This window comes from Choristoneura fumiferana, chromosome 2, assembly GCF_025370935.1.
Source record: "Choristoneura fumiferana chromosome 2, NRCan_CFum_1, whole genome shotgun sequence".
NCBI lineage: Eukaryota > Metazoa > Arthropoda > Insecta > Lepidoptera > Tortricidae > Choristoneura > Choristoneura fumiferana.
Window position 1 is genome coordinate 11,632,848 of NC_133473.1, and position 13,563 is coordinate 11,646,410.

General features: G+C 36.3%; 2 protein-coding genes across 2 annotated transcripts; one reads left to right on the forward strand and one right to left on the reverse strand.

The window, feature by feature from the left end:
* The first annotated feature begins 6,349 nt into the window (after positions 1 to 6,349).
* APC10 (anaphase-promoting complex subunit 10) lies at positions 6,350 to 8,150 on the forward strand. The gene is made up of 4 exons (XM_074108724.1): positions 6,350 to 6,613; positions 6,912 to 7,027; positions 7,559 to 7,795; positions 7,867 to 8,150. The coding sequence occupies exons 2-4, from the start codon at positions 6,931 to 6,933 to the stop codon at positions 8,076 to 8,078; spliced, it is 546 nt and encodes a 181-aa protein (XP_073964825.1). The 5' UTR covers positions 6,350 to 6,613; positions 6,912 to 6,930; the 3' UTR covers positions 8,079 to 8,150.
* On the reverse strand, positions 8,089 to 13,522 carry eIF2Bepsilon (eukaryotic translation initiation factor 2B subunit epsilon). The gene is made up of 10 exons (XM_074108714.1): positions 13,336 to 13,522; positions 13,122 to 13,246; positions 12,047 to 12,238; positions 11,727 to 11,910; positions 9,914 to 10,158; positions 9,708 to 9,827; positions 9,322 to 9,632; positions 8,819 to 9,001; positions 8,460 to 8,740; positions 8,089 to 8,382 (listed from the first exon to the last, which is right to left on the reverse strand). The coding sequence occupies exons 1-10, from the start codon at positions 13,420 to 13,422 to the stop codon at positions 8,179 to 8,181; spliced, it is 1,932 nt and encodes a 643-aa protein (XP_073964815.1). The 5' UTR covers positions 13,423 to 13,522; the 3' UTR covers positions 8,089 to 8,178.
* Between the last annotated feature and the right edge of the window lie 41 nt (positions 13,523 to 13,563).

Consider the following 13,563-nt stretch of genomic DNA (forward strand, 5'->3'; position numbering starts at 1 on the left):
TTTGTGTGTCTTCTGTGTTAGTGAATAAATGTCTTCTTTCTTTCTTTCTTTAATGAAACCTATTAGATACTTAATATGATATGACCTAATAGTTGGTAAGTACAAAGGAAATGGTTTTATTTGAATCATTGTTGAATGATGAGATAATCAATTCAACGAAATCGTTAGACGTTACTTACTCTTGCGCAACGTCTACAGATTTCGTTTAATTTGGCATATGTAGGTAGGTACATGTGTGATATAAACCCACTTTATACTATTTATTTCAAAGATTATAATTAAAATAACCGGCCAAGTGCGAGTCCCGCGTGCGAGTCAGACTCGCCCACAAATGTACGCAGTGTAGAATTTTTATTATTGGTTGTGTTATAAGACCTACAATACGATACAAAGAAAACGATCTTGGCAGATGGACGGATGGACGGACATACAGACAAACAAAATGATCCTATAAGGGTTCCATTTTTGCCAATTCGGGTACGCAACCCTATAAAGAAATATGTGATACAGTCGCCAACTCTCTGTGCTTGCCTTTCGTGAACTTTATTACGACGTAACAAGCAGCAAATTATGGTTAGTTAATTGACGCCTATACCCAAACACATTTCAAACGAAATCTCGATAGCGAATAAACGAAACTAAATTAATTCTCAACAGTTGTCCCAAAAATAGAAACGTGTAATGTTTTATCGTTATAAAAATATATCTTTAAAAATATAAATAATAATCACGGTATGATTAAGGAACAACCCCTAATTCGCCTTCCTCCGGCGTTACCTTTTTTTTCAACCCCTAGTATTGCAATACAATGTTGCGTACCTTCACCAATAGCCCATTTCTAGGGTCCCGTACCTACTTCAATGGAAAAAAACGGAACCTTTCAAATTGATAATAGATAGTTGCGTCTAGTTGGCCGTCTGGTAAGACGTCTAATCGACTCATGTAGGTAGGTACCGTGTCAGTATTTAATCACAAAAAACTTTTTCACGAACGACTTTATCACGAAATCTTCGTAGTCAGGTTCTCTAAACACTAGGCCATCTGGTCGTCCATTATAGATGACCAGATGGCCAAGTGGTTAGAGAACCTGACTACGAAGCTCGAGGTCCCGGGTTCGATTCCCGGCCGGGGCAGATATTTGTATGAATAATACGAATGTTTGTTCTCGGGTCTTGGATGTTTAATATAAGTCAAAGTCAAAATATTTTTATTCAATTCAATTCAAATTTTGGAAAAGTGGCTCCATCAATTTTTTGATGATTCTGCCAGTGTCGAGGTTGACAGAGACACGGTGGGTATCTTTATTCAATTTAGGCTATAACAAGCACTTATGAATGTCAAAAAAAATCTATCACCGGTTCGGAAAAACCTCTGTTGAGAAGAATCCGGCAAGAAACTCAACGAGGTATATATTTTTTAAACAGATTTATAATATTATCAAATGATATCTATACATCACAAGTATTTAACACAACTTTATTTTTAACACAAACATGTATTTAAGTATGTATATGTATGTTTATCCGTTGCCTACCTACTAGTATTCATAGTACAAGCTTTGGTTGGTTTGGGAAATTGGGACTAGGTAGGTCAATTGGTGTCAAGCGTCCCGTGATATTTATTTTATTTATTTATATTATTACCAAATACCTACATAGTTACTACTATGACATGACTGCAGGCACGCGACTCGACCAAAGAAAATCCAGTTTGATTTAATGTCACGATTTTATTACTCCGAAATTAATTCAAAACGAGGTATAAAATTCACAATCACTTTTGAAAACACAAACACAATGACAATGGACAAAAGAGGTTTGGGAGGGCGAGGAGGCCGGAGGGTCGCAGCTGCGCGCGCGCCGGCTGCGCGACATTATAACAAATCCCAGCACACCTGACCTGATCTTAAACACCGATCATTATTATAATTCCATTCTCTTTCCAGATTTCTTTGTAGTCTCGATTGCGACGCGTGCACGCATGCCCTCTTTGAATCTCAATGCACAATGACCATCACCTGCCAATTTTTTAACCAGTTGCATCTACGTCTAAATTTTAAATAACTAATCGCACTTTGTTGGAGCCGGAGCCGAGGTATCGAATTTGCCGTTGTAGTAAGGAATGTATGCTACTACGGCCTTCCAGTCGGTCAAATATACTGTGGTCAGGGCGCCCGCCGCTCCAAACACTGCCAAAGAGGCGCCAAAAGCACCAAGCTGCTCCAATTGCTTTTTACCCAGCCCCATGATTGGTAAGGAAAGCCTTAAATCTGAGACGCAGTTGCACCAGGCACTCAAATCTGCCTTTGACAGCGAAATCAAATGTCAATCAGTTTCAGCGTGGAGTACAACCTCCATATAAATATATTTCAAAGAAGGCCTCCATAAAGTTTATGATGCGGAGGTTGGATAAGAAAATTAAGTGCATGAATACTTAAAGGCACATTCATAAAGAAATAGATACGAATAGTTGTTCTCGAGTCGATGTTCATTATGTATTTAATTAATCTATAAGTACCTATTGTTTATCCGTTGTCTATAGTATCATAAAAACAAGCTTTGCTTACTTTGGTGAAAAAAGATGTATTATATTATTAAAATATTCAGCAACAATAAGCAACACTGTTTGCGAGTTTTGCAACAACTTCGTCCGCGTTTCGCGGGAACTTTTCACTCTTTCGGGTTTAAAAAAGCTTAATTTATGTAATTCAGGGGTAGTGTAGCTTTCTAGTAGCTTGCTATTACTTTCAAAGATTAGGGGTAGGTCCCTAAATATTAGTTTCAAATGAAACTAACAGGTACCTACATTCGAACAAACACAAAGTTTACCTCCTTATTTGTAATAGAAGTAGGTATAGCCACAGAATAAATAATATCTAGTAGAAGCAGTAGCGTCACTATTTTGAAAAAATCTCGTATTTCAAATTACATCGTCAACAAAGTTGACTCTCAAAATAATGAACATAAAGTTTACTTGGAAAAATAACTTATCGATTTTGAGGTACAGTCAGCATCAAAAGTAGCAGTGCTTGCATTGTTGTGTTTCGGCGTGGAGAGTAAGATAGCCGGTGAAATTACTGGCACGTGAGGTATCCCATCTTAGGCCTCTAGGTTGGCAACGCGTCTGCAATACCCCTGGTGTTGCAAATGTTTATGGGCGGTGGTGATCTCTTACCATCAGGAGACACACTTGCTCGTTTGCCTTCCAGTCGCATAAAAAAAAAGATCACTATTTAGGGTTCCATAGCCAAAATGGCAAAAACGGAACCCTTATAGTTTCGCCATGTCTGTCTGTCTGTCTGTCTGTCTGTCTGTGTCTGTCCGTCCGTCCGCGGCTTTGCTCAGGGACTATCAATGCTAAAGCTGTTATTTTCACGAATATATTATATGAAAACTATGCCGACAAAATGGTACAATAAAAAAATAAAAAAAAATGTTTTTCTTGCACCTCCCATAGACGTAAAGTGGGGGTGTTTTTTTTTTCATGATTCAGTGATTTTTTTCCGAAATATTCAACTTTAAAGTCCAAATTTTCATTAAAATCGAGCGTCCCCCCCCCCTCTAAGTTCTAAACCAGTGGGTGGAAAAATTTGAAAAAATCAGGATGATACGTAGTAAGTATATCAAACTTACAAGGAAAACTATAACGGTTAAGTTTGCTTGAAAATTATTAGTAGTTTAAAAGTAAATAGCAGCCTAAGGTAGGTATAAAATTTACCTAAACTTGGAAAATTCCGTATAAAATATGAAATCATTAGAAAAATATTACTTAATTTTTTCGTAATACTAATAATAATAAATTCATTTATTTCGGGCAACTAGGTCCATACAATAAATACCTTACAGACTAAAATAGGTACATATTTATAATCAATAATATTTAAAACTAATTTGGTGGCAAAACTAATGGTAACTGGTGGTAATGGCTACGGAACCCTATTTTGGGCGTGTCCGACACGCTCTTAGCCGGTTTTTTTACTTTGTCGTTTTAACACATTGTTTTTGTATGGTGTTAAGTATGTTGCTGTAAAACGACAAATTACAAAATTATGTAGCTACTTTTGATGCTGACCGTACAATTAGGTGTAATTCGGTTATCGCGCGATGTTCCCTCAGGAACTGCATTTTTTTTTCGGGATAAAAAGTAGCCTGATAAATGTCACTCTCTGGCCTATGTAACTATGTCTATGCCAAAAATCACGTCGATCCGTCGCTCCGTTTCGACGTGAAAGACGGACAAACACACACACTTTTGCATTTATAATATTAGTATGGAAGTATGGATTTACATAGATATAGAAGAATATAATATAATACACAAGCGTAGCAGCAGAAGCACTGTATCAATAGAAATCAATAAGGCCTTAATTATTTTACAGAACATTGTTTCACAGACATGGTAGGTCAAAATGTCCAACGGCATTTGCTACCACGGTCATTAACAGCAGTATGCGGTAAACCATACAAACTGATGGCAAGGGATTCTCACAGGCCGGTTCCCGTGGCCGCCATGGTCCATACGCCATCACATGCGATTGTCAAATTAGGCCACCATACGCGACCACTAATTGCCGAGTTATCAATTTTGTCAACCCATTCCCATCTTGCACTTATCTGCCGAACAATTCCATGCGTGTCACGGGTGAACGAACTCGGACTTATTGGCTGCTGCGGCAATTCAATTCCCACAATACGAGGGTTACACTGAAAGTTCGGGAATAGATAAAAATATGCAGTTCAATTGAATAAAAGTATTTTTATTGTTTCTCAAAGTATTCGCCCTTATATTTCGCAGGTGGTAGGACCTTGTGCAAGGTCCGCCCGGATTGCTACCACCATCTTGCTCGCTAATCCTGCCGTGAAATAGCAGTGCTTGCATTGTTGTTTCGGCGTGGAGAGTAAGACAGCCGGTGAAATTACTGGCACTTGAGGTATCCCATCTTAGGCCTCTAGGTTGGCAACGCATCTGCAATCCCCCTTGTGTTGCAGGTGTGTATGGGCGGTGGTAATCTCTTACCATCAGGTGACCCACTTGCTCGTTTGCCATCAAGTCGAATAAAAAAAAAATTATGCACTTTTCCATTCGTTCAAACCAGTCTTTAAAGCACTTATTGAACGCTGAAGTAGAGGTCGATAAAATGGCCTTTTTAAAAGCCTCCACTGCATCTCCCGGCGTCTGAAACCGCTGACCACGCAACTTATCCTTGATTTTGGGGAATGTGGAAAAGTCGTTGGGTCTTAAGTCGGGGCTGTATGGAAGATGGTCCAGGAGTTCGACGTCTTCACCGTTCAGATACTCAGTTGTTTTCCGAGCGGTGTGGGAGCTGGCATTGACGTGGTGAAGGATGATGGTGGCGATTAGGGTTATTTTTTCGGAGTTCATCAAAGATACAAGCAAACAAATAGTTGTGTAACAATCGGCATCGACCGTTCTACGATCTTCGAGAGGAATAGTACCTAACATGACCCGATTTGGAGACAAACGTGACCACCATCTTCTTGGCCGTGCTGCGAGAGCGAATAACTTTTTTCGGCTTGAGCTCATCTTCGTAGACCCATACTCGAGACTGGTTTTTAGATTCAGGCTCATATGCATATATATCCACGACTCGTCACCCGATACGACACTAAAAACTGCATTTGAGCCTCCTCCGTTGAATTTATTCAAAGTTTTGCGGCACCAATTGACCCGAGTCGCTTTTTGCTCGTCAGATAATAAATGAGGGATCCAACGGGAAAACAACTTTCGCACGCCCAATTCTTCCCGTAAAATAATTTGAATCGGACTCATTCCAAAAAATTTCCCGGTATGTCACATGCCGGTCACCTTTTATCATTTGACGCACAGCATCGATGTTTTCTTGAGTGACGGCCGATTTTGGTCGACCTTCACGCACGTCGTCCGTGAGTGATACACGGTCGCGTTTAAAATCACTATACTTGTTGAATATTTCACAAACAGATTACTGAATCGAAAAATCGTCTTCACAACACCACTATGATTTTAAAAGACCTATCCAATAAGACGAGAAAAAAATTACCCCTACTTTACGTCTATGGGTACCCTAAAAAAAATTCTTAGTTTTTTTAATGTTACCACTTTGTCGGCGTGACTGATATGTATATTCATGCCAAATTACAGCTCTCTAGTACTAACGGTCTCTTAGCCGGGGATAGACAGACGGACAGACATGGCGAAACTATAAGGGTTCCTCGTTGACCACGGAACCCTAAAAAAGAACTTTCATATTCAAAGGTCGCCTCCACATTTTAAACAGTATCTTAAATAGTTTTCGCTGACAGCTGACAATGATGACAACAACTGTCTTCTGTCATGTCTGTGCCTGTCAGTGTCATGATAGTATACGTCAGTTCCTATCCTTTGGTCTGTACGTTTTATGTTTTTTCTCTTTATTTAGTTTGTAGTGAAGGAAGTGATTGTGAACCTGAAGCACAGTATACTAATGAAACTCTCTGTATTGAAGTGATATTGTTCCGAGGGCCAGTTCGACTATTTTTTTTTCTAATAATCTTATTTCGTTTCCTGCTAATAATTGGAATTAAATTTATCAAAACAAAGCTACCAAGCCATACCAGTTCCTGATACATGCCAAGTAATTATAACAAATACCTAGCTGTTACTAACAACTCAGTCTGCGAAGAATGCGTTTATCGCCATCCAGCGAAAGCTATGTGATTTTCCAGGATAAAAACTATCTTATGTCTTTCCTTGGGTCTCAAGCTATCTTCATGTTAAATTATATCTAAGTCGGCTTAGCGGTTTATTTTTTAAAGTAACAGATTTTTTTGAGTTACATATATATATTGATTGCTCAAACAATAGAATTTTATTATATTTTAATGAAGTGTATGTTGTTCTAATGGTGTCTTATTTGAGGTTTTTCTTTTCAGGTGTTTAAGAATTGACAAAATGACATCAGAAAAAGATCCTCTCATTGCAGAAAGATCTGGAACTGTAAGGGAAGTGGGTAACCATGCTATTTGGAGCTTATCATCTTGTAAACCAGGTAGGTAATCAAGTCAGATTAGACTCGAAAAGATTTCAAAAAGGCTATTCATAAAAATGGCAATAGCACTTTCCACCATAACACATTTTTGCTATTTTGTTGAACAGTACAAAAGAGTACAGTTTGTTGTAATTTTTTTCCATAAATTTAAAACATTCAATGCCAAGAACTTGACAGTTTGGGCTCTCTGTTTGTAGGCAGTTATTGCATCAAAGCAGAAAATATGCTGCTACTGGACTAGTTACAAGCATAGCAGAAATATAGTCACTAATGTGTTAACTAAAGATACACTAAGTTTTATTGTGGCTGACATAATAAAAATTGTTTATCATAGGTATAATTAGGTGGAAAACATTATCACCATTAACCAGCATCTACTTGTTAGGCATACGTATCACCAACCAGTTGGAGCACAATGTTTAGTGCTTGTTCCTTAGAAACAGTTATAATTATCATCCTCAAAAGTAGGTATGTGGTGACCACTAGTGGTTTTTCTATTGCTACAACCAATGACTAAGTGTGCATTTCCAGGCTTTGGGATAGATCAGCTCAGAGATGACTGTATGGACACCTATTGGCAATCTGACGGGCAACTACCGCATCTTGTAAATATCCAGTTTCAAAGAAAAACAATGGTATCTCACATCTACATTTACACTGACTACAAATTGGATGAGAGTTATACTCCGAGCCGAATATCCATTAGAGCTGGAACTCACTTCAATGATTTGCAGGAGATTGAGGTTATTGAGTTAATTGAGCCTAGTGGTGAGTAGCATTAATTTTTTTTTTTTATTAAAATGTTATAAAATACATCAAAACATTGTCTTTTTTTTCAGGATGGGAAATGATACCAATCAAGGACATACATGACAGGCCAATCAGAACATTCATGATTCAAATAGCAGTATTGAGCAACCACCAAAATGGACGAGATACTCACATGAGGCAGATCAAAGTCCATTCACCATGTGAACCTACTGTGTTTGACATAAATAAAATTAAAAACTTTTCAACTGTTCAGTTTCAGCAATACACCACTATACGATAAAAAATATGCATTGATTTTTACTGTATTATGTTATATTATTACTTCATTAAATAATTAAATCTGTACATTTAATTACATATTTATTATCTTGAGTATAAAATCAGTCTGATTCCTCACTTTCTGCTTCTTGAAGCCAGTCAAAGAATTTGACCAGTGAGGGCTGATTGGCAAATTCACTTTCATTGTCTTGCAAATCCTTGTACCATTCCATCAAAGAATCCTCATCCACAACGTCAGCTCCATACAGAAGTTGTATGACTTGACCACCTTTACCATTCAGCCATTCACATTTTAAACAACTTTCCTGGAAACAATTATTACACCATAAGTCAAATTATCTGATTACTTTCTTATAAAAACAGGTTTAAATAGTACACTTACCTCAACTGCTTTCAAACAATCCATAATGGAAGATTTAGTTTTAATGTAGTTGGCCAGTACTGGTTTGAAGTACTTCAAGATATCTTTCACTGTGGCAACAACATTCTTGGTTTCAGTGAGAACTGGAATACTAAGAAGAGCTCTCACAACAAAGAAGTTCACTTCATGCAACTGTATATTATATGCATATCTAGAAGAATTGATTTCCAGAATCAAATAGTCACACTTCAATTTTTCTTCATATCCTCTTGCCAAACTATCAATGACTTCTTGTAGGAAAACTGAAAACAAATTAAAATATCATAGCAAAACTTCAGCTGCTTTTAATTCATTCAAGACTAGCCTGCGAGAGAACTTACTATTGGTGTCATCAGGAATTGGAGAGTCTGGTATTGAGGACTCAGCACTGCTGTCAGAAGAATAGCATGACTCGCTATCACTCCAAGTCTTCTCAAGCCCAATAGCTTCATCAGCCTCACTGCCTGTTGATTCATTCTCCCACTCTGTACCACTCTCTGAAGTGGATTTTGACAGTTTTTTTTCTGAAAGTTCATATTACTTATTATATTTAATTAAAAGCTTATGCCTGTGACTATCTCTGCCAAGAATTTGTTACCACTATCCCAAGGGAACAACTCTCTGGGATAAAAACTATCTTGTCCTTCTCAAGGTATTAAACTCTCTGTCTTCAACCAAATTTCATAAGTGGAGCATAAAGTGGTAACAGATAGACCAGAATTACTTACACAGTTATAATAATAGTAAGGATGATTGAGTAGTGAAGCTAAGCTACTGAAACTTACTAGTTTATATTATATCTATGTTGTAATTACGTTACTAGTTACAATATGCTCTTATTTACCATTTGTATCTCCTTGTCCTTCTACTATAGCACCCTTTAGTTTAGAACCTGGTGCCATTTTCACATTTGATGTGAGAATTGTCCCATTTTCCAAATCTGAATCTTTCTCCACTGTGCAATTGTCATCAACAAAACTATTGATTATTTTGCAGTTGTCTTTTATTACGACATTGTTCATAATGTAGCTTCCAGTTATGGTCACATTACTTCCAATCACACAGTTTCTTCCAATAACAGATTTACATACAACTGTATTGTCGCAGATTCTTGTGTTTGCTCCTATTAAGACATCCTCAACAAGGGAGCTAGACCTAAAACAATTTTACGAGTAAGTTTCGTAAACAGTTTTAAAGTATGCTGATGCGGAATATTACTTTTTCTCTTACCTGCTCACAGTAGAACTTTTGTTGCAAAAGTTGTGATTCCCTATGAATTCATAGTTATCTTGGTAAAGAGATCCACTTTCGATGCAAAGAGGAGCTGCCCAGTGATGGATAATATCACGACTGAAACAGTATCAAAGTAAGCGAAATTTGAACTTAATACTTATTAAATAGTACCTAAATGTAGACTTTTGCATTATTAATTTTACCTGATAGTTTTAAAGGTTCTCCAATTGGTAACAGTAGCAGCATACTGGCTTTCTTTTAGCAGAGCATAGTACAGTGAACTAGCTAAAATTTCTTCATTTATCAGTATTCCATTGATGAAGTCATCCCTTGTTTGGAAATCAAAATTATCAGAAAACAGAGGTGGCACAGAAGGAGAGCAAAGGGCTACATTAGAATCCACAAGGTTATGGTGTAATTTCACTTCAGCATGGCTTAACACGCTTTCCTGAAAAAGTATAAAGTTAACTTTGATTCTTTTGTTATTCATGACACAAATTGCAAACTATCAGTAGACTAAGCTCGATCAGTGCCCACCCAGGGTGGTTTAGCCTTGTTGAGGAATCAAGATTATATCAAGAGAACTTATTATCTGTCAATTCCATGTCTTTTTATGTAGAATAAAGAATTTTACAATATAATGGTTTACTAATGTTTTGGCGAAAATTATTTAGCAAATTATTAGCTAACTACCCAAACTATTTATCCCATATGTTTATTTAGGCGAAATGTTATTTCCCAACTCAACATTTCGCACTGATATCATTTCCCAACTAATCATTTGATAAATTATAATTATGCAAATTATTATCTGGGATTTTTTTAAGATGTCATTTATGTTTTGGTCAAATGTATTGATTGGCATACCTTAAATTAAGCAACATATTGAATGGCATCCAACCTATTTTCCTAGTGGCAGTACTCCTGGCTGCTATAAAAAAGCCTTCTGAACCTAAACTATCCAAGTCGCTTCTACTACGAACCGTCTTGCTCGCTCGCTTCGCTCGCTCGCACAAATTTTGCTACCGGTTCGTTACAACCAAGTGTCATAATACCCTGGGTGGATATGCTGAATGTGAGCAGTTTTTTCTTCCACTTTCTGAGTAATGCAACGGAAACTGTGACGTTCCGACGAAAGGAATTCTTTGCAATTGTTAGATTTATCTTTCTATTAGCACTTCATGTTCAGTAATAAGATAACTAGCATACAGATATACCAAATGAATTTTCTATCATTCGATCATATATTATGATTTATGACAAAAGTAGTAAGGAGACGAAATTGGATAAAAAATAATTAATTAGGTCATTCATTGCTATTTATAAAAATACAAAACAGTGATTTCGATATTTAGACCTTTTTCTATAGGTACTGAACTACTGAAATTTGGGTATTTTGAGAATTTGACGTTTTATCTTGAGACATTTTTGTATCAAGTTAGTTTGAGTTTTAGACATTTTGGGAAATAGTTGAAATGAAAATTAGTCAAAACATGATAAAGTCAATTTGAATTATAGTTATATCAAGAATACGGTATTTTAAGAAGTAGGTGTAAGTCATTTCAAGCTTTAGACATTTTGAAACTAATCTGTTTTGACATCGCAACTTACTAGAAACTTGGTATTATGCTATTTAGTTGTAGCGAACCAGTAGCCAAATTTTGAAGTACAACTTTGCAATATAAAAATTGGCTAAATGTTATTTGACAATTTGTTATTTGCTACATAATTATTTGCCACATAAAAGTGTGATAAAGTAAGATTTTGCAATATAAAAATGTTGCGGAATAAGACAAATACGAAGTATTATGCCAACGATTGGTTTGCCAAATGAAACTGGCGAAAGATTGGTTGCTAAGTGAAATTTGGCGAAACATATTTCGCCGAAAAGGCAGTACACCCAATAAAATACTTGTGGACATTTAGAGGCCCGCCAGGACTGGAGGCCAGGGCCAGGCCGCCCCTTCTGCCCCCCTTTTAGCCCACCACTGATCTTCTTTCTGATCTATATCTTACCAAAGGTAAAGTAATAGTCCTATCCTTTGATTTGGGTTTATATTTTTTGTGAATGAGCACTTTTCTGGTGTTGGCATCTGCTGCCAAAAAGATGGGCTTGTCCATGCTGATGAGGGGATGTTCCCAGGATACTTTTTTGTAAACCAAAGTCATGGCAGCACCTTTATCTTTTTTACACAGATTCCTGCAATAGTAGGATTGTACATCAATTATGATTATCCTTCATACTAAAGTCAAAGTAAGAATATTATCACTAAAGAAATCAAAAAGATACTCCTATTAAATTATTGCTATAAACAGAAATAAAAATTAGAACCTACTTATGCTGCTCCAACATTGATGCGTAAGGCATATTGGAAATGCTGGTAATGCCAGTTAAAATAAAATATCCTCTTATAAGGCCAGCAGCATCAATTTCTCTCACTGCATCACCCATTGTTTCACAAGTGTCTGACATCAACACCTGCACTTCCATTGTTAAGCTCCAAGGGGCCTTCTCTTCTTTTGATTTTCTGGAATAAAAATATTCTTCTATTACAAGTTTTAATTTTGTCTTACCCCGGGACTTTCGGGGCACGGACGATTGACATTAGCCAAAGAGTAGGTATCGAGTAAAAAAACAGAGTACAATCTAGCTGGTTTCTACCTAATTAATAAATTTATTAATTAGAAAAAAAATACATATTTAAAACACAAAAAATATTAAATATTCGTAAGATGAAATTGTTTCAATCCTAATCAAATTAAGTTTGAAAAAATTAAATCCTTCAAGATTAAATTGCCACTCACAATAACTCTATTCCCAAATGCTATTAAAAAGCTACAGGGTTCAAACTTGTCCATCAGAGATATTTCCAAATTAAACTTGAGCATAAAAGGAAACAGCATTGTTAATAAATTAAAGTTGGTTTTAAATGTTTGCGATCGCAAACACATCATGTAACAATTGATTTCTTCAAGAAATTTAAATTGCACCTATTACAACTGCCGATGTAGAAAGATCATTCAGCGGGCTAATATGTATATTAACAGCATGACGCCGCTGCTTAACTGTTCCAAATTTAGAAAAGATATTAATAATTTATTTCGAAATTCATATCAACTACTAAATTTACTGCAGGTACTTAATTAATTAATGTTTTTTATTATTATCTCATAACCTTGGCCTTAGCCTTGGTACTAAACCTAAAGTACTAGTATAGTTTACAATTCGCAGTGAGGTAATATTCATTAGGCATAATATGATGTTTTGTCAGAATAACCTATCTATTAATGTCTACTCTTTAGCAAATTGTTTGTGCCCCAAAAGCCCCGGGGTATGAATATTATGTTTCAGTAACCATAGTTACTGGAACAAAATTTTTGATACAAAACGTTAAACGTTAATATACTAGCCTTAAGTGTTCCTTTATTTTAGCTCCATCATGACAGCAAAATAAAATAGTTTCATCAACTCCGCCCAAAGCAAGAGATTCAAGAACATAATTCACGAGTGGCACTCCGGCGACGGCGAATAAACCCTATAATTAAAGTTTGAATATTTAGGAAACTTTAAGAAATATGATGAAACTTGCTGAGTGCCAAGTAGGTACAAATCTGAAAGCCTTACCATCGGTTTGTACTTAGTGACAGGGTCAAAATTATTGTTAAAGGTGTCCATCATAACCACCGCCTGGATAGCGTTTTCTTTCTCCATTTCTTTAATAAATATTATTTGCTTTTTCTCCAATTAAATTAAAGGTTATCTTAACGAAACGACCCCAAAAAAACAAACGTTTATTTGTACGTCAACGTCACATACGTCACAAAAAAATATCTGTCAAAAGATTCGAAATGT

Excerpts from the sequence above, each read along its gene's own strand:
- APC10 (XM_074108724.1), top strand. The coding sequence starts at position 6,931 with ATGACATCAGAAAAAGATCCTCTCATTGCAGAAAGATCTGGAACTGTA. Across the intron at positions 7,028-7,558 it reads CTTATCATCTTGTAAACCAG|GCTTTGGGATAGATCAGCTC; the intron begins GTAGGTAATCAA and ends GTGCATTTCCAG. Across the intron at positions 7,796-7,866 it reads TGAGTTAATTGAGCCTAGTG|GATGGGAAATGATACCAATC; the intron begins GTGAGTAGCATT and ends CTTTTTTTTCAG.
- eIF2Bepsilon (XM_074108714.1), bottom strand. The coding sequence starts at position 13,422 with ATGGAGAAAGAAAACGCTATCCAGGCGGTGGTTATGATGGACACCTTT. Across the intron at positions 13,247-13,335 it reads TCACTAAGTACAAACCGATG|GGTTTATTCGCCGTCGCCGG; the intron begins GTAAGGCTTTCA and ends CTTTAATTATAG. Across the intron at positions 8,741-8,818 it reads AATTCCTGATGACACCAATA|TTTTCCTACAAGAAGTCATT; the intron begins GTAAGTTCTCTC and ends ATTTGTTTTCAG.